At 46.0% G+C, this 24184-nt stretch overlaps 1 protein-coding gene across 1 annotated transcript; it reads left to right on the forward strand.

Annotated features, from left to right (window-relative positions):
• The first annotated feature begins 4366 nt into the window (after nt 1-4366).
• On the forward strand, nt 4367-20626 carry DCLK3 (doublecortin like kinase 3). The gene is made up of 4 exons (XM_042236709.2): nt 4367-6492; nt 17387-17519; nt 18907-19074; nt 20004-20626. Exons 1-4 carry the CDS (start codon nt 4459-4461, stop codon nt 20165-20167), a joined length of 2499 nt encoding a protein of 832 aa, XP_042092643.2. The 5' UTR covers nt 4367-4458; the 3' UTR covers nt 20168-20626.
• The last annotated feature ends 3558 nt before the right edge of the window (nt 20627-24184 follow it).

Here is a 24184-nt window from a genome sequence, read left to right on the forward strand (position 1 = left end):
TCCCTTTAAAGAAGAAAAATCTGCCCTGGACTAAGAAATTTAAAGAAGGAAGGAGGGCTTGTGGAAGAGAAGATAAAAATAATCGCATCTTGAGGTTGCGTTTCCTAGGATGCCCCAGTAGCATGATACAGATAAAACCAGAAGTGCTACCTTTGTAGCTCCGAGTTATGTTGCGGGGGAGGGGTACCAAGTTCTCACCCTGGCTCTAAGTCACAGAGGTTTTAAGGGAGTTTGAGAACACCTGGGCAGTGGGCTACGAATGTGTGATGGTGGTGTGGCAGAGACTGTGCTGTGCTGTCTCCACATCTTTTGTGCCTGCGCCCTGGGTTGGGGGCCATGCCCGTGGAGCCTTTCCTGGATTCAGGGATGGAGTGAGCCCAGAGTGCTCTCCCAACCACCAAGGATGTATTCTGAGTTAGGGTCTGCTGGAACCAGCTGGGGCACAGCCATCCCAGGGCATGGCCAACTCGCCCCCATCCCAACTCTGGGTACCACAGGCCAAGTCACCTACCACTACACCCGGACTCTGAAATCTCACTATCTCGGACCTTGAGTTCTCATCATGACTTGCCTCTGTCATCCTCAGAGTCACCACTGAATATGTGACCCACAGTGATTGTCTTGCTCCAAGAGTACTATTGTATGTCTCCTGGGATGGGACCTTCCTGGACTTCCGCTGGGCCCCTCCTGAACCCCCTTCCATGCTAAACTCTCATGTATTCACGGAATGCTCCCTGTCCTGGTTCTGCCCTGAACCTTTCCTGGAATTGTTTGCTCACTCAGTCCCATCCAGCTCTTTTGGATCTCATGGACTCTAGCCTGCCAGGCTCCTCCATCCATGGGATTCTCCAGGCAAGAATACTGGAGTGGGTAGCCATTTCCTTCTCCAGGGGATCTTTCTGACCCAGGGATCAAATCTGTATCTCCTGCTTGGCAGGCAGATTCTTTACCACCTGAGCCACAGCATGTTTTCCCTTTCCTTAGCCTGATAAATAGATTGAGAGTCCCACTCTGTAAGAAGCACCCTAAGGAAAACAAATGAAAAGACAGTCCCTCTGTGTCGGAGAAGGCAATGGCACCCCATTCCAGTACTCTTGCCTGGAGAACCCCATGGACGGAGGAGCCTGGTAGGCTGCAGTCCATGGGGTCGCTAGGAGTCGGACACAACTGAGTGACTTCACTTTCACTTTTCACTTTCATGCAATGGAGAAGGAAATGGCAACCCACTCCAGCGTTCTTGCCTGGAGAATCCCAGGGATGGGGAAGCCTGGTGGACTACGGTCTATGGGGTCACAAAGAGTCGGACACGACTGAGACAACTTAGCAGCAGCAGCAGCAACAGTCCTTCTGTGTACGGGCATTTGAGGGTCACCTTTCTTGCCATCCTTCCTGTTTCCTGAGGAAACGGGAACGAGTGCAACTCCTGGAGACCTCTCCTCTTGCTCTCTCAGCATCAACCTTCTCAGCCGAAAATGGAGGCAAATCAGGGGGATTATGAGAAGAAAGGAATGACAGATCTCTGTAAATAAATAGTTTAACTGCAAACGTGACTGGTGAGCTTATAAAGTCATGGCATGTGGGAAGAATCAGTAGGGCCACACTTGTCATCTAATCAGACACCTGTGTCTGGATGGAAATCATCTCAGAACAGATTGTATGTTATAATTAAAAACCAAAAAAAAAAAAAAAAAAACCCCACAACATTCTGTCAATATGCTGGGCCAAATTGCCCATCCTGGCAAAACTGGAGTGTCTGCTACAACTCAGATGTGCTTAAAAATAATCATTTAAAAATTCTTAAAGGAAGCCTAAATGGCAGGTTCCTGCACGTAGGATGTGACATAGGGGTCCTGTGGGGTCAACTTTAATAATTTGCTGCCCATCCTTGGGTTTTAACTGAGTTCCATATTCTATCACTTTCCTGTTTCCTTTTCTACCCTGGGCAGAAATGAAAATTAAACCACTTTTGTCTCAAGTACAGTTATACCTTGGAGCTGTTGCAAGTTCAATTCCTGAGCACTGCAATAAAGTGGCTATCCCAATGTTTTTGATTTTGCAGTACATATAAAAGTTATGTTTATACTCCACTGTTGCCTATTAAGTTGCCCATGGCATTATGTCTTAAAAAAAACAATGTACAGGGAGTTCCCTGTTGGCCAGTGGTTATGACTCCGTGTTCCCAATGCAGGGGCCCAGGTTTGATCCCGGGTCAGGGAGCCAGATCCCACATGTCACAACTAAGACCTGGAGCAGGAGCCTATTATACAGAGTGAAGTAAGCCAGAAAGAGAAACACCAATACAGTATATTAACACATATATATGGAATTTAGAAAGACAGTAACAACAATCCTATATGCAAGACAGCAAAAGAAACACAGATGCAAAGAACAGACTTTTGGACTACATGGGAGAAGGGGAGGGTGGGATGATTTGGGAGAATAGCATTGAAACATATGTATTACCATACGTAAGATAGATGACCAGTGCAAGCTCGATGCATGAAGCAGGGCACTCAAAGCCCGTGCTCTGGGATAACGCAGAGGGAGGGGGTGGGGAGGGAGCGGGGAGGAGGGGTCAGGATGGGGAGACACCTGTGCACCCGTGGCTGATTCATGTTGATGTATGGCAAAAACCACCGCAATATTGTAAAGTTATTATCCTACAATTAAATTGATTAATTAAAAAAAATGTGTTCAGTTCAAGGAAAGAAAGAAAAAAAAAGACCTGGAGCAGCCAAAAAAACAGGTACATACCCTAATTTAAAAATACCTTACTGGTTATTAAAAAAAAAGCTAACTATCATCTGAGCCTTCAGTGAGCCATAGGAGTAACATCTAAGGTCCCTGGTCACAGATCACCATCACAAATATAACAATTATCACCAAACTTGAAATATTGCGCAAGTTACCAAAATATGGCACAGAGACATGAAGTGAGCGAATGCCATTTGGTAAAATGGTGTCCATAGACTTGCTTGACCTAGGGTTGCCACAAACCTTCAATCAATAAAAAATGTAATATCTTCAAAGCGTAAGAAAGTGGAGCACAATAAAATGAGGTAAAGCTGGGTATGTCTGACCAGGAAATACAGTCTTGTTTTATTCATTTATTCAGTTTATCAGGAAACATCATGAGAATGAGCACATTCTCATTATTAAAGCTCTGAAGAATAAAATGACTTTGATTTCCTTCTTTCCTTTTTTTGATAATGAGAGAAAAACACATTTGGAGAAGACTACCATGTCATTTCGGCTACCAGAATGAAATGATCATACAAGAGAGATATTAAGGTCACAAGGATAGTATTAATAACTGACAATCACTGTGCCCTTACTATGTGTCAAGCTCAAGTGAGTCATAATCATTTTCTCATTTACTCTCTCCCAAAATCCTGGGAGGAAGGTGTTATCATTCTCACTTAATACATGAAAAAATAAAAATAAAAAACAGATTGTGAGTATTTGTCCAAGTTCACAAATAGGGTCAGTGGCTGCTCCAGGATTCAAATCCAGATCTGTGCTTATAACCTCTTCGCACCTTGCCTCACCCTGAAAGTCAAGCTGAGAAAACTGTTCTTGGTGAAGAGGTAGGTAAGATTTGGATTCTTTAGGGGTAAGGGGAAATCTAGAAGGGAATAGATACATATATATGTGTGTGTGGCTGGGTCACTCTGCTGTACACCTGAAACTAACACAACATTGTGGATTAAATGTACTTCAATTATTTTTTAAATGGAAAGGAAAATCTTTTGTGACTTAGCAGGAAAAAAAAAAAAAAAAGATTTGGAATTTTTAAGGTTCCAGAAAGTTCCGACCTCTTGTTGGTATTTCCTGAGCAGCAAATTTTGGACCTTTTATCTCAGTTGTAGGTTTTTGAAAGTTTAGGATAGTGGGAGCTGCCTTCAGGGTCAGGCCTTGCCTAGAAGGGGCTCCCAAGGTGTGGTCCATCCTGGTACCCAGGGGACTTGGGGGGGACACCTCAGGCCCAGTGCAGACTCCATACTGCATTCCTGGCCGCTCTTGGAGGAGACTGGGCAGGAGGCCTCACATGTAATGGCTCCATTGTTTCAAGCAGACCCTCAACAAGCACACGTCTAACCTGTGACAGTATCAGTCATCTTTAGTAAAGACTTTTTTTGTTTGTTCGTTTGTTCAGTCGCTAAGTTGTGGCCGGCCCTTTTGCAACCACATTGGACTGTAATTCTCCCAGCTCCTCTGTCCATGGGATTTCCTTGGCAGGAATACTGGAGTGGGTTGCCATTTCCTCCTCCAGGGGATCTTCCTGACCCAGGGATCAAACTCGCATCTCCTGCATGTGTCTCCTGCTATTGCAGGCAGATTGTTTACACCTGAGCCACCAGGAAACAATCTTAGTAAAGGTTTGGCGGTGGTTTAGTCGCTAAGTCGTGTCTGACTCTTGCAGCCCCATGGACTGTAGCCCGTCAGACTCCTCTGTCCATGGAATTCTCCAGGCAAGAATACTGGAGTGGGTTGCCATTTCCTTTTCCAAGGGATCTTCCTGACCCAGGAATCAAACCCAGGTCTCCTGCATTGCTGGCAGATTCTTTACCGACTGAGCTGGTCAAAGGACTCTTTGAACCATGCAGACTAATACTGTGTTGTCCTTTTCCCCCCACAGGACATCGAGGTCTCTGTGAACATTCTCTAAAATGTTTAAGCTCGAGAATCACGGAGCAGAAGCTGCAGGGCACCTGGCTGCCTGCTGGCCGAGGGAGCCTGGAGAAACCATTCCTGGGATCACGCAGCTCTGTGGTGCCTCCATTCAGCCCCCAGAGTGGCCTTCACCCTGTCCACGCTGAGAACAGCCCGCTGAAGCCCAGGGTCGTGACCGTGGTCAAGGTGGGCGGCCACCCCCTCCGCAAGATCACCCTGCTCCTCAACAGGCGATCAGTGCAAACCTTTGAGCAGCTCTTGGCTGATGTCTCAGAGGCCCTGGGCTTTCCCAGGTGGAAGAGTGACCGTGTGAGGAAGCTGTTCAACCTCAAAGGCCGGGAAATCAGGAGTGTGTCTGATTTCTTCAGGGAAGGAGATGCCTTCATAGCGGTGGGCAAAGAGCCGCTGACACTGAAGAACATCCAGGTGGCTGTAGAGGAACTGTACCCCAGCAAAGCCCGGGCTCTGACTTTGACCCAGCAGCACAGCCAGATCCCCTCTCCAAGGCTGAGAAGCAGACTTTATAGCAAAGCTGTGAAAGGGGGTCGCCCCTGTGGGGAGACGGAGACCACCAGGAGCAGTGGGGAGGCTGCTAGGTCCCCGGCAGCCATCAGACCCCAGGGGCAGACCCCAGGGGAGGACAGGGTGAGGACCCCGAAGAAGTGGGGGAAGGGGAAGCGGGAGCCCGAATCTGGCAGCAAGGCGCCCAAGGATGCCGCCCTGGAGAGGCGTGCCAGTGGAGAGAAGCACCTGGCGGTGGAGATCGAAAAGACGTCGGGGGAATTGATCAGGTGTGAAAAGTGTAAGCGGGAGCGAGAGCTCCAGCAGGGCCTGCAGAGGGAGCGACTGTCCCTGGGTACCAGCGAGCTGGACCTGGGCAGGTGTCCCCGCTACGACGTGGAGAGGCTGGTGAGGACCAGGAGTTGCCGGAGATCCCCGGAGGAGAAGCTCCAGGGTGGGGAGGAAGGCTGGAAGGAGGGTCCCCGGAGCAGTCCTGGGCACCCCTCACAGGAACCGAGGAGACCCAGCAAAAGCGTCGACAGGAAAGAGGACAGAGATCCTGGAGGCCAGGAAGGTCATCCCCCTGCTGCAGCCAAGGCCAAGAGGGACGTTTTCGTTGGGGAAGCACAGCCCCGCCGAGAGAAGGACAGCAGGAACGCAGGCAGGAGCAAGCCGGGAGGCTGGCTCCGGAGGGAGCATCACGCTGACCTGGATCCGGAGAAGCTCCCCGGGACCCGAGGGGACGAGCAGGAGGAGGAGAAGGAGAAGAAGCCCGTGGTGTCCGGAGCGAGGAGGATGATGGCTCCCCGCGATGAGCCGCCAGCCAGAATCGAAAAGGAGCCCAAGACGAGGCCGGAGGAGAGCAAGGCGGAGCGGCCGGGCCGGAGGCGGCGGCCCGCGGGCATCCTGGCGGCCGACGTGCGGAAGCAGTACGAGCCGGGCCGGGTGATCGGCGACGGGAACTTCGCGGTGGTGAAGGAGTGCAGGCACCGCGGCACCCGGCAGGCCTACGCCATGAAGATCATCGACAAGTCCAAGCTCAAGGGGAAGGAGGACATGGTGGACAGCGAGATCCTCATCATCCAGAGCCTGTCTCACCCCAACATCGTGAAGCTGCACGAAGTGTACGAAACGGACGCCGAGATCTACCTGATCATGGAGTACGTGCAGGGAGGGGACCTGTTCGACGCCATCATCGAGAGTGTGAAGTTCCCCGAGCGCGAGGCTGCCCTCATGCTCATGGACTTGTGCCAGGCCCTGGTGCACTTGCACGGCAAGAGGATCGTCCACCGGGACCTCAAGCCGGAGAATCTGCTGGTGAGCCCTGCCCTGGTGGGAGGCGGCAGTTGGGAAAGATAAACCGGGGCACAGGGGCCGTCCACGTGGTCCAGGGGTTAAGACTCCGCGTTTCCAATGCAGGGGGTGCCAGGTGCTATCCCTGGTCTGGGCATTAAGATCCCACATTCCCCAAGGTGCAGACAAAAATGATTTTTTAATTAAAAAAAGAAAGAGATACAAAACATAGGAATGGTCACCTATTCTGTTACCCTTGCACTGTAGAAGATCGAGGTGCTTGCCCAACTTAAGTCATTCAGTCCTGTCTGACTCTTTGTGACTTTATGGACTGTAGCCCACCAGGCTCCTCTGTCCATGGGGATTCTCCAGGCAAGAATACTGGAGTGGGCTGCCATGCCCTCCTCCAGGGTATCTTCCCAACCCAGGAATCAAACCCAGGGCTCCCGCATTGCAGGCAGGTTCTTTACCATCTGAGCCACCAGGGAAGCCTGTAGAATGTAACATATATGTAATATATATATGTATATAATTTTTTATGTTGACATGTTGTATTTTCATTTTTGTTCAGACTAAGAAATTTTCTTTCCTTTTTTTGGCCATAGAGTGTGGCATGCATAATCTTAGTTTCCCAATCAGGGATTGAATTTGTACCCCTTGCAGTAAAAACAGGATGTCTTAACCACTGGACAGCCAGGGAAATCCCTGGAACATTAGCTTTATGGTCTTTTTTTTTTTTTTTAACATACTTGTTCCAGTATGTAAAACTTGCTTAAAGTTCAAAAATTGTGGAAATAAATGGGTTTTGATTAAATTATTGAGAAAGTAGCCTTCCAATTTAAACAGAATGGAATATGTTTCCTCATCCCTGGGAGAAGAGTATTTTCATTTGGACAGTGATCACATGGACTTCATTTCTTGGGCATTTGCACATCTTGTGGCCTAGGTGTTAAGGGTGTCTGCTGGTAACAGACACCCTGTAGGCTTTGAGCCCATGCTCCCATTGAAAGCCCCCTGGGCCTTTTGAAGAAAAGGTCTTGCCACAGGAATTAAAAAGGCTTGGTCCAGTGGTTAGGACTCAGGGTTCTCACTGCCGAGGGTCAGGGTTCCCTCCCTGGTCAGGAAACTAAGATTCCACAAGCCTCTAGCATCAGCCCTTTTGTCTCTCTGGGGCTTTGTTTCTTAATTTATGAAAAATAAATAGTAATGGTACCTATCTTGTACGGTTGAGGGTGGATTGCTCACGGGAAAGGAACATTAGCCCGAGACCACCAGGAGGTGGCCTGCCACTCACAGCTGAGCTGTTCAGGTTTTGGATGCAAACCATCTCCCCAAACACCCATGTGAAATAAGGTCACTCTAGAACCATGATGCGTGCTTAGTCGTGTCCAGCTCTTTCGACCCCACTAACTGTAGCCCACCAGGCTCCTCTGCCTATGGGATTTCCCAGGCAAGAGTACTGGAGTGGATAGCCATCTGATGGATCCAAACAGAATCAAGACCTCTTCATCATGATGTCCAAATCCAGATAAGAACAGGATAGTCCAGACCACAAGTGTGGCTACGTATTCCCTTCCTGGGGACTGACTCACTGCCCCATCTTCTTCTCACCTTTTAGATAAGAATTACCAAGATGCCCAGTCACAGAATTGTCCTCATATCCTGACAGTTTCCAATTCATAGCAAAATCCTACTTTCTTGAACCCTCTTCCAAATTAGCTGGCACAGCCCAGATCTTACTAGTTCATTGAACACCCTCTTGCTTAGATCCCCAAGGTGCTTGGATCCCCAAGGTGCACCTTCTCGCTTGTTGCAATGAGGCAATCAACTGAACATGTTTCTGAGCTTCAGCTGTGTTCCTAGTGGGCTTCATTAGAACAGCACGCTTCACATGGTCACTCTCTGGCCCTTTATTCCACTTCCTTATTTGTAACCTCGATCACCACCTGATCTGTTTCATATTTATTTGTCTGTTCTCTCTTTGCTCCTCTTGGAAAGTCCTAGGACAGCAGGAACGTTGTTTTATTCAGACTGTACCGTGAAACCTAGACTAGTTCTGTCACATAGTGGATAGTCAATAAATATCAGTTGGATGAGTGGATGAGTATAGACCCCAGCATGCTGCCTGGTGAATAGCAAGCCTTCCATCAGCAGCAGCTGATGTCATTATTATGATGTTAAGAACATGTCTGATGATAAGGCGGACATCCTGAGGAAGACTCCAAAGCCAGATTGCTGCATATGAAGCTGGAGAAGATGGACGCAGTGGTCTCTGTAAACCATACTTTTTTTTTGGAGGAGGGGGCAGGGAGTTAGCCTGTTTCCTTTCATTTCATGGTTGTAGAGCCAGCCTAGAAACATCATCCTGGTACATTCATCTGCCTAAATTGCTCCCACAAGCAGAATGAAACTCTGAGTGAGTCAAGCTAATTATCTGGTGAAGTGAGGTCTAGTTGACCCTTCAATCAAACAACTTTGTTTTGGCCCAAATTCATAGAATTGCAGAACACTGACTGACTGCCTGAGTGATCGGAATTACCATTGTGAGTAAATCTCCCTTTGAAAAATTTCATTTTTGCTTTTTTTTTTGACCACACTAAGAGGCTTGCAGGATCTTAGTTCCCCGACCAGGGATCAAACCTGGGCCCCGAGCAGTGAAAGCACCAAGTCCTAACCAGTGAACGACCAAGGAAATCTTGAAGAATTCCGTGTTTGCATGAGTTGAGTGTCCTCAACCATTTTTCAGTTTGAGGTCTGAGCCCAGTTCTTCCCTGTGTGTGAAGTGTGGCACTCTGTTTAAGTGGCCACTTTGGAATCATGATAGAGCAGTGTTCTGTATAGCTCCTCTGTTGTTTTCACTGAGTTGTGTAAGCAGGAAGGATTCAGATTAGAGGCCTGGGTGTGGGACACTTTGGGCCTGTGCTTAAAAAATCACTACAACGGTGATACATGTTCTTGAGGATGTGGGGTAAGATTGTTTACCCTGTAGGATCGATTTCTTTAGGGGACAGTCATCTGAGCTTGCATTTTCTCTGCAAGGTCCCGGAACCAGGTTGTCAAGCTGGTTCATCTCTTGGGCAGGAGAGACTCTCATTTGTATTAAGGGACTGACTTGTCAACAATCTTTGAAATGAAGAAAGTCAGCACTTGCAGATGGCATGAAGAGGTTTGCTTCAGGAAATAGAAAAACTGCAGGGAGTACATTGAGTGTGGACAAGCTAACTGCCTGAAAGAAGTCATTCAGCAACTCTTCATGGATTTATATCTCAGTTCATACATGTTTTAGTGCCCTTAAAGGCAGTAAAGTGTGTGTGTGTGTGTCTGTGTGTATCTTGAGAGAGAGAGAGAGATGAAAACTGCAGCATAGCTATGTTTTCAATCTAGTACATGAGCTGTTCAGTTCAGTTCAGATCAATTCAGTCGCTCAGTAGTGTCCAACTCTTTGCGAACCCATGAATCGCAGCACGCCGGGCCTCCCTGTCCATCACCAACTCCTGGAGTTCACTCAGACTCACACCCATCGAGTCGGTGATGCCATCCAGCCATCTCATCCTCGGTCATCCCCTTCTCCTCCTGCCCCCAATCCCTCCCAGCATCAAAGTCTTTTCCAATGAGTCAACTCTTCACATGAGGTGGCCAAAGTACTGGAGTTTCAGCTTTAGCATCATTCCTTCCAAAGAAATCCCAGGACTGATCTCCTTCAGAATGGACTGGTTGGATCTCCTTGCAGTCCAAGGGACTCTCAAGAGTCTTCTCCAATACCACAGTTCAAAAGCATCGATTTTTTGGTGCTCTGCCTTCCTCACAGTCCAACTCTCACATCCATACATGACTATTGGAAAAACCATAGCCTTGACTAGACGGACCTTTGTTGGCAAAGTAATGTCTCAGCTTTTGAATATGCTATCTAGGTTGGTCATAACTTTTCTTCCAAGGAGTAAGCGTCTTTTAACTGCTATTAATTTAATATTTAGACCCTATTTCTGATTTTTAAGAAAGCCCACTTTCTTTGTTTTTAAATAAAAAGGTTTTTTTCATGGTGATGTGGCCCCTTCAGAAGTTGTACAAAGCCACAGATCTGAGCCAAATTTAGTGGCATAGGGGAATATCTCTTGTATCCTGTGGATAATCTGTCAGCTGGCATTTTTCTGAATGAATGGGCCTATCACATTTCTAAACTGTGTTTATCCTTTCCTGGGTGAGTAAAGTTCAACATGAGCTTCCCAGGTGGCTCAGTGGTAAAGAAACTGCTTGCCAATGTGGGAGATGCAGGAGACATGGGTTCGATCTCTGAGTCAGGAAGGAGGAGGGCATGGCCACCAACTCCAGTATTTTTGCCTGGAGAATCCCATGGACAGAGGAGCCTGGTGGCTATAGTCATGGGGTTACAAACAGTCAGACATGACTAAGCATACACGCACTCGAAGTTCATACTATGTCAGAATTTCAACGCTACTTAGCATCGGTGCATTGTGGTTTTTCAGAAAGAGATCTGGGGAGTGGTGGATTTGACAATAAGCTCATTATCTGGGTTTAGAAAGGTGTCATCTCTAAATTTCCTGATATAATTATGTCGCAAATTTGGCTGGTCTTTTGAGAGTTAATATTAGTAAATATCACCATGGTGACTGCTGTCCATCAATTAATGCTCTTGGGTGGTCTTTAATTTTGTATTCTGCTTTGTGTTATCAAAGTGATTGTTTCTTCCTTTAATAGATGGCTACTGTCTATATCAATACCTGTCTCTGCCAAATGGGAGAGTGATGATGTCAGAACTAACTTTTGATTACATGGCTGATTGTGGCTGCCTTTAGAGACTTCCAGAATGTGCCAAGAACTCTTAATGGATCCAACAAGCTTATCATGTTGTTTTCACCAGCAGAAATATTTATATCTGGTAATTGGGCCCTAGAGTAAAATTTTAGGCCTGTGTTACTGAACATACTTTATTTCTAGTGATCATATTTCCTGATAAGATGCTAATTTCCTTCTTCCTTTAGGGCTATTTAGACTCCTGAGAGCTGCAAAAGAAGTTTTAATTATGAGAAGTTCCAGCTCGCAGAAATATCAGTGTTAATTGCTGCTTCTGTCAGCCTGTGTTCCCTTGGTGGGGTTGGAATGCGCTGTGTGGTGTTGACTGAGCCCTGGGAGAAGCAAACAGGAGCCGGAGAAGTGATGATGTGTAGGCACCAAAGGCGTGTCATAGGCTGGTCATGTGACAGGTCCCAGGGAAAATTTCATCCCCATTGATTGTTTCATTCTTTTTTTTTTGCTGTTGACATGTAAGTTGATTCTAGACATTGGCGTTTCCATGTGAATTGGTTTTTAAGGTCATTCCAGTCCTCATGGCCAGTTAGAAATGGAAACTTGGAGGGAGAAGGCCAGAGGAAGCATGAAGGATCAAGTAAGAAGTTGAAGATAAATAAGCTTTTTATCCCTTTTCTTAGGGCAGCCACTTGCTGTGTGGTCTGTACTGTGCTGCCACCTGCTGTTCAGCGATAATCATTGCAAGATCATATTTAAATTGTGCCTTCACAGCCAAAAATTAACTTTAAAAAAACAGACTGCTGTGCCTTGAAGGAGAGGAAGTTGTTAATGGCTCAGAAAAAGAATGATTCCTCTTGAATCTTTGAGACAGTCTAGATGTGACTGGGCTGCTAATGTAACTAATATAGATTGCCTGCATTCAAAGAAGGGGACTTTGGTGTGGCTGGGAAAAGGGATGTTGGACCTAGATGGATCAACAGTCGTTGAAGTAACATATAAAATAATCTCTAACACTCTGTCTTAGAGGGCAACTGAAAACAAGCCCCGGAAGGAATGTGACCTAGAGAAGTGAGTTTAGATAGACCTGTAGGCAGAGAAATGGAGATTTGGGCTGAGGGCAAGGTCAGATGTGGGCACCGGGGCTGTGGGCGGGCCCTCAGCCAAGCATGGCCCAGGAAGGTACCGCCTGGGAGCCTGTTAGAGAAGCCAGAGGTGACCTGGGGGGAGGGCGGGCAGGTCTTAGAAAACGGGGTGGGGATGAAATTCTGAATCAGTATGGGGTGAACCTCCTCACATGTTAAGCTGATTATAATCAGTATGGTCTGCCACGTGAAGCTGTGGGATCTTTTCATCTTGAGATTTCAGTCAAAGTGAATGATAGTCTGGTGGGAGGATGTTTTGGATGAGTTGCCCATTTGGGTGGAGAATTTGATGGTTTCAGAAGTTCTGCACAATGTAAATTGTCTGCGGCCACCATGGAAAATAGTATAAAGGTTCCTTAAAAATTAAGAATAGAGTTACCTATGATCCAGCAATCCCATTCATGCACGAAGGATCTGGGAAAGGCGAAAGCTCTAATATGAAAAGATGCATGCACCCCAATGTTCATAGCGACACTGTTTACAATAGACAAGAAGCTGCCTAAATGTCCACAGACAGAGGAATGGATAAATAAGGTGTGGTACGACGTATATACAATGGAATATTACTCAGCCATAAAAAGGAACGAAATTGGGTCGTTTATCGAGATGTGGATGAACCTAGAGTCTGTCATGCAGAATGAAGTGAGTCAAAAAGGGGAAAATAAATATGGTATATTAACCCATATGTATGGATCTAGAAAAATGGTACCAATGAACCTGTTTGCAGGGCAGGAAGAGAGACTCAGACATAGAGAGTGAACTTGTGGACACAGAAGAAGGGAGAAGGAAAGAGTGGGATGAATGAGAGAGCAGCATGGACATAGATACTCTATCACGCGTAATATAGATAGCTAGAAGAAAGTTGCTGTGTAGCACAGGAAGCTTGGCTGGGTGCTGGGATGACCTAGAGGGGTGGAATGGGGGAGATGACCGGGAGGTTCAGGGAGGGGATATATGTATACATACAGCTGACGCACGTTGTTGTGCAGCAGAGACTAACACAACATTATAAAGCACTTATACTCTAATTAAAAAATTAAAAATACTTTTTATAAAAGATGCATCTAGAGATTATCATACTAAATGAAGGAAGTCAGAGGAAGACAAATACAATACCACTTATACGTGGAGTTGGAAATATGATGCAAATGGATTTATTTACAAAACAGAAACACACTCAGACATAGAAAACAAACATGGTCACCAAAGGGGAAAGGGTAGAGGAGGGATAAACTAGGAGTTTGAGATTAGCAGGTACACACTGCTGTGTATAAAATAGCTAACCAAGAAGGTCCTACTGTATAGCACAAGGGACTATGTTCAGTATCTTGTCAGTAACTCTACTGGAAAAGAATATGAAAAAAAATATAGATACATAACTGAATCAGTTTGCTGTATACCAGAATCTAACACAACATTGTCAGTCAACTATGTGTGTGTGCTCAGTCATGTCCGACTCTGCGACCCTTTGGACTCTGTCCACGGGATTTTTGCTTTTAGGCAAAAATACTGGAGTGGGCTGCCATTTCCTCCTCTAGGGGATCTGCCTGACCCAAGGTTCGAATCTCTGTCTCCTGTATTGGCAGGCAGATTCTTCTGCTGAGCCAGTCAGGGCAGTTAATCAACTATACTTCAATTAAAAAATTGAAAGGGCTTCCTTGGTAGCTCAGAGGTTAAAGCGTCTGCCTGCAATGTGGAAGACCTGGGTTCGATCCCTGGGTTGGGAAGATCCCCTGGAGAAGGAAATAGCAACCCACTCCAGTATTCTTGTCTGGAGAATCCCATGGACTGAGGAGCCTGGTGGGCTATAGTCCACGGGGTCACAAAGAGTCAGACACGACTGAGTGACTTCACTTTTCAATTAAAAAAAAAAAAGTTCCACAAATTCTAGGAGGAAGAGTTATTCCAGGAGGATGTCACTCATTTGAATTTAAGGATTAAGATAAGAACTGTTCCAAGGGCAAGATTGTGAAGTGCCTGTTGGAAAACAAAAAACCCAAAACAAAATTCACACTGTCAGTGTGTGAGCGTAAATGTAGTTAGGCTGGTCTTGTAGGTGAAGGAAACAAGAAGTCTAAAGTCACACTGTCAGCTCTGAGAAATGTTACATAATTCATGACAGCAGAGGCTGGAGACAGAAGAATTAAAAACACGATGCATCTCACTTTCTGGAAGGAGCAAACAGCCCTGCAGATCTTAACCACCCCTCAGCTTCTGCTGTGGGTCTCATCATCTGGAGGCTTGAAGAGAAAAGCAATGGAGATAAGAAGCAATATATTATTTTAGAAAAGCCATAAAATATTTTCTTTAAGAAAACAGATTGGAAAAAAAAAAAAAAGAAAACAGATTGGTATTTGAAAAATATGTCTATCAGCCCATGGACATTTAACATAATGCATTTTCAGAATAAATCTCATGAAAAATTTCAAAATGAACGACTGAGTCTCCTTCCTGTTTCATCTGCTCCCCCTGTTATGCAGCCAGGTTTTAGAATCAGGGGGTTTCTTTGAGGAAGGGAAGGCTGTCTTTGTTATATTGCAAAGATGTACATGGTTTGTTTGGGTGTATTCAATCAGCCACACGCTTTTACTGCTGATCATTTGGTTGGGAATATTTCCATATGTTTGCAAGGCACAGATTTTTTTCATTAGTCACCCAGCAAATGGGATTCATGAAGATGGCCCATCTGGAAACTTAAGTCAGCACATGGTTTTTTGTCCCTCCCTTCCAAACTAGATTTTCTAGTGTAGATTATTCTCAGAGTTACCTCCCCAGTCCCCTTTAGGGCTGTTGTCTGTCTCCACACACAGACCGAAGCAGAAGAGTGTTTGGCTCTACATCTGTGATTCCATTCAGTTCAGTTCAGTTCAGTTCAGTTCAGTCGCTCAGTCGTGTCTGACTCCTTGTGACCCCATGAATCGCAGCACGCCAGGCCTCCCTGTCCATCACCAACTCCCACAGTTCACTCAGACTCACGTCCATTGAGTCGGTGATGCCATCCAGCCATCTCTTCCTCTGTCGTCCCCTTCTCCTCCTGCCCCCAATCCCTCCCCGCATCAGGGTCTTTTCCAATGAGTCAACTCTTTGCATCAGGTGGCCAAAGTACTGGAGTTTCAGCTTTAGCATCATTCCTTCCAAAGAACACCCAGGGCTGATCTCCTTCAGAATGGACTGGTTGGATCTCCTTGCAGTCCAAAGGACTCTCAAGGGTCTTCTCCAACACCACAGTTCAAAAGCATCAATTCTTCGGCACTCAGCTTTCTTCACGGTCCAACTCTCACATCCATACATGATCACTGGAAAAACCGTTTATAGCCTTGACTAGATGGACCATTGTTGGCAAAGTAATGTCTCTGCTTTTGAATATGCTATCTAGGTTTGTCATAACTTTCTTTCCAAGGAGTAAGCGTCTTTTAATTTCATGGCTGCAGTCACCATCTGCAGTGATTTTAGAGCCCAAAAAAATAAAGTCTGACAGTTTCCACTGTTTCCCCATCTATTTCCCATGAAAGGATGGGACCAGATGCCATGATCTTCGTTTTCTTCACTCTCCTCTTTCGCTGTCATCAAGAGGCTTTTTAGTTCCTCTTCACTTTCTGCCATAAGGGTGGTGTCATCTGCCTATCTGAGGTTATTGATATTTCTCCTGGCAATCTTGATTCCATTAGGTCAGGTTAATTATGGAGACATCGATTAGCCTGTGCAACGGTGGCTCGGGCTCAGTGATTAAGACACAGTCTGCTTACAGAGATGTAAGCTCTCTGGCAGGAACCAAAGCATATTTGGAGCACTTACCCTTGTCTGGGGAGATAGGGGGTGGGAGTGGGGGGGTAGGGCGGGGCTGCCCGCCCTGCATTTTGGGGTGTCGCTGTGCCGTGGGACTGATGGGGCTCAGGGAGAACCAGAGCCCTGCCTAATGCCCTCCAGCCCCCCCAGGTGCTGCCTCCTGCAACAGAAATAACCCTTTGCTGGAAGATTTGGGGTCATACACTAGTTATAAGCACAGACTGTAAAGCCCAAGTGTTCGGGGTTCAAACTGCAGCTCACCATTTACTGTGTCACTGTGCCTCCATATGCTCATCTGTAAAATGGGGATGTGAGTGGCCTCACAAGACTACAGTGAGGATTACGTGAATTAGTATTCTGTAATATGTTATACACAATGCCTGGCCCCGAAGAAGCGTGACAGAGGTGTTTGTTAGGTAAACCATACAATTTTAGCCTCCACTGCTTATTTGTCTACTCTTTCATTCCAGTTCCTACTTCTCTTCCTTTTCTTTTTTTTCCCTCTGGTCAGATTTTGGGTTACCCACAGCATTTTTTAGCTCTTGTTAAAGCTAGTCTGTGTTCAAAAAATGGGGTTCCCAGGTGGCTCAGTTGGTAAAGAATCTACCTGCAGTTTTTGGGTTCAATCCCTTGGTTGGGAAGATCCCCTGGAGGAGGGCATGGCAACCCTCTCCAGTATTCTTGCGTGGAGAATCCCATGGACAGAGGAGCCTGGCCGGCTACAGTCCATGGGGTCACAGAGTTGGACATGACTGAAGCAGCTTAGCAGGCACGCACACACTTGCTCAGAAACATCACTGATCACTGATCCTTGTTCTAACTCAGTGCTGCTCAATGGAGCTTTCTGTCATGATGGTAATGTAGATTTTCCTGGTCCAATATGGTAGCCCTCAGCCACAGATGGCATTTGAACACTTGAAACGTGGCTAGTGCATCTGAGAAACTGAATTTTTAATTTAACTCGAGTTAAATGAATTTAATTTAAAATAAATAGCCATCTGTGACAATATGGTACTACCACATTGGACAGCAGAGAAAATCTAACTCATTGGCTTTTTAGTAAGCAAGTGTCACTGAGGTCAAGTTGAATTTGTCAGTGCCAGGTTAATTTATAAGCGCCCGTGTTTTATTGTTTGCTTGTCCTGAATTTTTATGTTCATTGTTCTATTTCGTCTTTGTTCTCATCGCAATTTTGGTGATTTGGGGATTTTGGCTTCTTGCAGGTTCAGCGAAATGAGGACAAATCTACCACCTTGAAACTGGCTGATTTTGGTCTTGCAAAGCATGTGGTGAGGCCTATATTTACTGTGTGTGGGACTCCAACTTATGTAGCTCCTGAAATCCTCTCTGAGAAAGGTAACAGTTACACATGGTTCTGTGGGACTCTAGCTCGCTTACTAACCAGTGTTTACTTTTTCGTATTTAAATTTCACATTTTTCAACATGAAGCAGTGAAAAAATCTCAGAGATTGGTTCTGCATTTGCACTTGTATATTAACTATTTGAAGTAGGTCTCCTTGACCAAAGCATAAGAACTTGTTCCTCATCAGGGCTGCTCTTATTACAGAGAGGAGATTGTGAGTGTGTGTGTGTTGGTGGGACAGTGAGATGAAAGACGGTGGAGAATTGAATGGGAAACTCAAGCAAGCAAGGTCATTTAGCCACTCACCCAAAGCTGCCTCTAAGGGAGAGATATGGAGCAGTTCTTATGGTAATTGGCTTTAAAACTCCTTTTTAACCTCGCAATTAAAGGAAAACGAGGTCCCAATTCAAACCTCATGAATAATATATATATATTGCATATTGTATAAGGGTCCAATGGGCTAGTTTAGTGATAGACTCTGTAAAGGATATACGAGGAAATCATCTTCATCATCATTATATGGCTCCAAGTATGTGAATAATTATTTAGCCATCCTTGTACTCCAGGAGAAATCAGTTAAACTACCTATGATGGCTCAAGATGGGAAAGCTCTAGACGGGTTATAAGCTTGGGGGTAGGGAGAAGGGAGAGTTTTATCCCAGCAGCAAATGCATCAGGGAAGCCAAGATGCAGAGATTAGCCTATGCATGGAAGTTGGGTGGCAGAGACTTTGCAAAACCAGCCTCAGTAGAGCAGAGGGAAGTGCAGTTGGACGGGGAGGGTTAGCCTGGATTCCCCACGAATGAGTCTGGACTCAGTGTGGCCAGCAGAGTTGCCGTGGTAATGTGACAGTGTGACAGGAGAGTAGTGAGTGACTACAGACATTTTAAGGGAGGCATTACTCTCTTGGGTCAGAGAGGAAAGAAAGCAAATAAGCTGGGGACTTCCCTGGTGGACTCTGCATGCAGGGGACTTAGGTTCGATCCCTGGTCAGGGAACTAGATCCTGCATGCTGCAACAAAGGGTTCCCATGCCACAGTGAAGACTAAAAATCCCATATGCTGGAGCTAAGACCTGGCACAGCCAGGTAAATATATAAGTAAATAAATATTTGAAAAAAAAAAAAAAAGAAAGAAAGACTACGTGAACTCTGGGAAGCCAGGACAGTAGGGCTCACGCCAGCTAACACAGGGTGTTGGAAAAGAAAGCTCTTTGGCAGATGGGAACAGGGTGAGTTAAATTTTGAACTCACTGAGTCTATAGAGACATCAGGAGTGGATACACACAGAGTTGTCTGTTTGGCTGAATGTGTGGTTTTGAGACCCCCTCCGTACCAAGATGGCAGCCAAGAGATGATGTGTTTCTGCCTCCGCTGCACAGGTTACGGGCTGGAGGTGGACATGTGGGCCGCAGGCGTGATCCTCTACATCCTCCTGTGCGGCTTCCCCCCGTTCCGCAGCCCAGAGAGGGACCAGGAGGAGCTCTTTAACATCATCCAGCTTGGCCGCTTTGAATTCCTGGCTCCTTACTGGGACAATATCTCTGATGGTGAGACTTTGGGCTTCCCAGGCAGGAGGGGGTTTGGGGGTGGGGAACTGGGCCCCTTCTGGGATCTGACTGCAGAGCCTGTTTTTAGGTCAGATGTGTGAAACGATACCCAGAGAACTTGCTACAGTACCTGGGCCGTCTGCATCCTCTGCTTTCCTTTATTTCCTGCTAGCTTTGTGTAGATCTCCATAGCGTCCCAAACACATGACTTGCTTTGATATGTAAGTCTTACCACCAGTTGGAGTCACCAGATACTTTTCCACCACTGGAAAAATATCAGAAACGTGGAATCCTCATTTGGAAAGATCAAAGCCATCTCACATACAGAATCGGACAGACTAGAGATGCTTATTTCACTTGTGAATAGTCAGGTCTCTAGGGGCATCCTTGGGGCACAGAGGCTCTGGAAGGTCAGAGGGTGAAAGTCAGAGATACTTGTAGTGGAGCAGAAGCTTGTGTGGTCCTCCTCCCTTTTGGCCCTCCCTTTTGGCCTTTTGGTGAAATCTTTCCCTTGATTTACACATTTAAAATATGTATAGGTATGGTTCATGCCCTCTGTGTGTCCTCTTGGGCTGGATGGCGCTATGGGTGGTAGTGGTGGGCCTGACCTCACGATTCCACGTCTAACACGGTAGCCCTGCAGCTGCATGGGGCTATTTGAATTTAAGTGTCAGTGAATTAAAAGGAAATGCAAGAAGAATTCAGCTTGTCAGTTGCACCAGATGAATTTCAAATGCTCATCAGCCCCAAGGGGGTAGTGCAGATGTGGAAAGCTTCCATCATGGCAGACAGTTCTGAGGGCCAGTGGTGTTCTGGTCCAGCACTTGTTGCTAACACAGATGTTTGTGTTCTTATTTCCTGTATGGAAAAGGAAAACTCTGAACCATCTGCATCCATCTCATTTTTCCATCCTTCTATCATTCCAACAGCTGCCAAAGATCTGGTGAGCCGGTTGCTGGTGGTAAACCCCAAAAAGCGCTACACAGCTCACCAGGTCCTTCAGCATCCCTGGCTTGAAGCTGCCGGAAAGACCAGCAGGGCAAACCTACAAAAGGAGGTGCCCCCCAGCAGCGAGGACCACTTCCGGAGCTAGCACACATGGGCTGCAGAGCAGACGTCGTAGTCGCAACCTCATCATCTACTCAGTCCTTCTTTGTCCTGCTTGGGGACAGAGAAGACGACAGACACGGAGGAGAAAAATGATGAAAAAGGCTCCTTCACATAACTGGAGAATCAAGGGAAGGCGAGAAGACACTCAGTGTATTGTAAAGCGTGTTTAACAAGATAAACTTTAGTCTTAATGTTAAATCTTGTAACATATGTTTAGGTTTTTAGATTTGAAGTCTTTAATACGTCGTGGGAGGTGGGGTGGGGAGACTTATTCTCAGTGAGGGATGTTTTGGTATTAATGATTTGTGTTTTGCTTCTTCCTTGTAATCAAGTTCCTAGTACATATTACAGGAGTGGTGCTTACCAGGGTTTAAACTCCCCCTGTGAAATTAATCATCTGAATCATAGTCCTTCCTCATTAATAAAATAATGGATAACTGAAGCGAACTGTATTCTGACTGCTTCTTAATGCTGGTGATGAAAACCAGCGAATTATAGTTCAGACATGTCTCCTGAAACCCCTGTGTCTACACGTAAATGTGCTGACGGACCCTTGATGAACTGACCGGGACTGTTTGTTTAGGATATACTGGTCTGGGTCTCTTGTATTTTAGTTCTGCTGAAAACCAGATTTGGTGCAGCCTGAAATGGAAAGAAGAAATCATCGATTCACTCCTATCCCTTTAGGACCCATTTAGACCATGCTTCAGTCACTGAGCCCCAGGCCTGAGTCCTTTCTACGTGAAGTTAGGCTTCTGCTCAGGTTGTGACTGTGCTAATGTTTTCAGATCAGGAGGGAGCCATTTAGTGCACTAGTAGGTCGGAAATGCAGTTACTGGGTTACACTGGAAGGGGCTCCGAGGGTTCAGACACATTCCTACCTGCGGGGCACACCCTCAGAGGGCGCAGGACAGTCACTGGTTATTTCACTCCAGATTTCTGTACCAGTAGATGATTATGGGGGTACCAATGAGCTGAAAGTGAAACATCATCCTGATGTTTCCCAACTTGACCTTTCAGGGTTATATGCAACCTGGTCGAAAGGGCGAAAATTCAGTCCAAAAGTGTGGGTTTCTCACCCTGCCTGTTCCTTCCTGACGGTGTAGGTGTCATTTTGGTGGAAGAAGTGCATCCATCAGCAAACAGGAACAGCGCAAGGAGGCTCTAGCATGAGGAATTGCTGGGACAGGTGGTGGAGAATGCAGAAAGCGGGCAGGAGGTAATCGAGAGATGTTAACACCTAGGTGAGACGCCAAGGGAAGAGGTTGGGGTGATTGAATGTAGAGGCTTGGAGGAGAAACCCTTGCAGTGAATTCTGATTGTGCCACCTAGATCCCCACTCAAGACTGAAGGTAATAAGCTGCAGGGTGGTGCTGGCGGACAGCCCTCAGCTATGAATGGGAATTGCCTTTACCTGGGAGGAGTCCCCTCACATGGGATCACATCCCTCTCGCGGGATCACACCCCTCTCCCAGGAGTGGGCTGCATCCAATGATGCCTCCATTTAGGGCTCGAGCAGACAACAGTGAAGGGCCAGGCCCTTTCACAGCTGCCCGTGGGGGTGGCTGAGCCTTGGTGGAGCCTGCATCACAGCCCAATTCTCCCTCATCTTGTTCTGATGCTTTCCCTTCTCTTCCAGAGGTTGATGGTCCTCAGATCACTCCCCAGTGAAGCTTCAGCACTCTAATCTCCATCTCGGAGTTGGCTTCCCAGGGAACAGAGCCTGGGACATGCCCTAGGAACTTAGAATGACTGCAAATTGGTACCAGCTGGTGCTTTGACTTCAGGAGCTCTGAGGAGGGGCCCCCTGGAGCTGGGACCCAGACACCTAGGGAAAGCGCGCTGCCAAGCAGGCAGCACAGTGGGACTCACTCTAGAAATGTGGAAAGAGACTGGAAGCTGGAACCAATTTCCACTGGAAGATCTTTTGGTAAAGTCACCCAGAGGCACTAAATCCAGAGGAGAATATTCAGACCTCATACGGCATCATTTGATCCTATTGACCACTCTCTGTTTGAGTCATTTTTCCACTTGGCTTCCATAAGTGATGCGTTTTCCTGGTTTTCTTTCTATATCTCTATTTACTCCTTTGAGTCTCCTGAGCAGGTTTAGTCTTCTACGTGCTATAAGTAGTAGCTCCATTATTAAGTCACTCAGTCAGTGAGTTCAGTTGCTCAGTTGTGTACAACTCTTTGCGACCCCATGGACTGCAGCACGCCAGGCCTCCCTGTCCATCACCAACCCCAGAGTTAACTCAAACTCATGTCCATTGAGTCGGTGATGCCATCCAGCCATCTCATCCTCTGTCGTCCCCTTTTCCTCCTGTCTTCACTCTTTCCCAGCATCAGGGTCTTTTCCAATGAGTCAGTTCTTTGCATCAGGTGCCAAAGTATTGGAGTTTCAGCTTCAGCTTCAGTTTCAGCTTCCAATGAATATTCAGGACTGATTTCCTTTAGGATGGACTGGTTGGATCTCTTTGCATTCCAAGGGGCTCTCAAGAGTCTTCTCCAACACCACAGTTCAAAAGCATCAAATCTTCAGCATTCAGCTTTCCTCACAGTCCAACTCTCACATCCATACATGACCACTGGAAAACCATAGCTTTGACTAGACGGACCTTTGTTGGCACAGTAATGTCTCTGCTTTTTAATATGGTCATAACTTTTCTTCCAAGGAGCAAGCATCTTTTAATTTCATGGCTGCATTCACCATCCATAGTGATTTTGGAGCTTAAAAAAATAAGTCTTTTCCACTGTTTCCCCATCTATTTGCCCTGAAGTGATGGGACCAGATGTCATGATCTTAGTGTTCTGAATGTTGAGGTTTAAGCCAACTTTTTCACTCTCCTCTTTCACTTTCCTCAAGAGGCTCTTTAGTTCTTCTTTGCTTTCTGCCATAAGGGTGGTGTCATCTGCATATTTGAGGTTATTGATATTTCTCCTGGCAATCTTGATTCCATCTTGTGCTTCATCCAGCCCAGCGTTTCTCATGATGTACTCTGCAGGTAAGTTAAATAAGCAGGGTGACAATATACAGCCTTGACGTATTCCTTCCCTGATTTGGAACCAGTCTGTTGTTCCATGTCCAGTTCTAACTGTTGCTTCTTGACCTGCATACAGATTTCTCAAGAGGTAGGTCAGGTGGTCTGGTATTCCCATTACTTTAAGAATTTTCTACAGTCTGTTGTGATCCACACAGTCAAAAGCTTTGGCATAGTCAATAAAGCAGAAATAGATGTTTTTCTGGAACTCTTTTGCTTTTTCAATGATCCAATGGATGTTGGCAATTTGATTTCTGGTTCCTCTGGCTTTTCTAAAACCAGCTTGAACAGCTGGAAGTTCATGGTTCACATACTACTGAAGCCTGGTTTGGAGAATTTTGAGCATGACTTTGCTAGCGTGTGAAATGAGTGCAATTGTGTGGTAGTTTGAGCATTCTTTGGCATTGCCTTTCTTTGGAATTGGAATGAAAACTGACCTTTTCCAGTCTTGTGGCCACTGCTAAGTTTTCCAAATTTGCTGGCATATTGAGTGCAGCACTTTCATAGCATCATCTTTTATGATTTGAAATAGCTCAACTGGAATTCCATCACCTCCACTAGCTTTGTTTCTAGTGATGCTTCATAAGGCCCACTTGACTTCGCAATCCAGGATGTCTGGCTCTAGGTGAGTGATCACACCATCATGATTATCTGGGTCACGAAGATATTTTTCATATAGTTCTTCTGTATATTCTTGCCATCTCTTCTTAATATCTTCTGCTTCTGTTAGGTTCATTCCATTTCTCTCCTTTATTGAGCCCATTTTTGCATGAAATGTTCCCTTAGTGTCTCTAATTTTCTTGAAGAGATCTCTAGTCTTTCCCATTCTGTTGTTTTCCTCTATTTCTTTGCATTGATCACTGAGGAAGGCTTTCTTATCTCTCCTTGCTATTCTTTGGAACTCTGCATTAAAATGTGTATATCTTTCCTTTTCTCCTTTGCCTTTCACTTCTCTTCTTT

Source organism: Ovis aries, chromosome 19, assembly GCF_016772045.2.
Source record: "Ovis aries strain OAR_USU_Benz2616 breed Rambouillet chromosome 19, ARS-UI_Ramb_v3.0, whole genome shotgun sequence".
Lineage (NCBI taxonomy): Eukaryota > Metazoa > Chordata > Mammalia > Artiodactyla > Bovidae > Ovis > Ovis aries.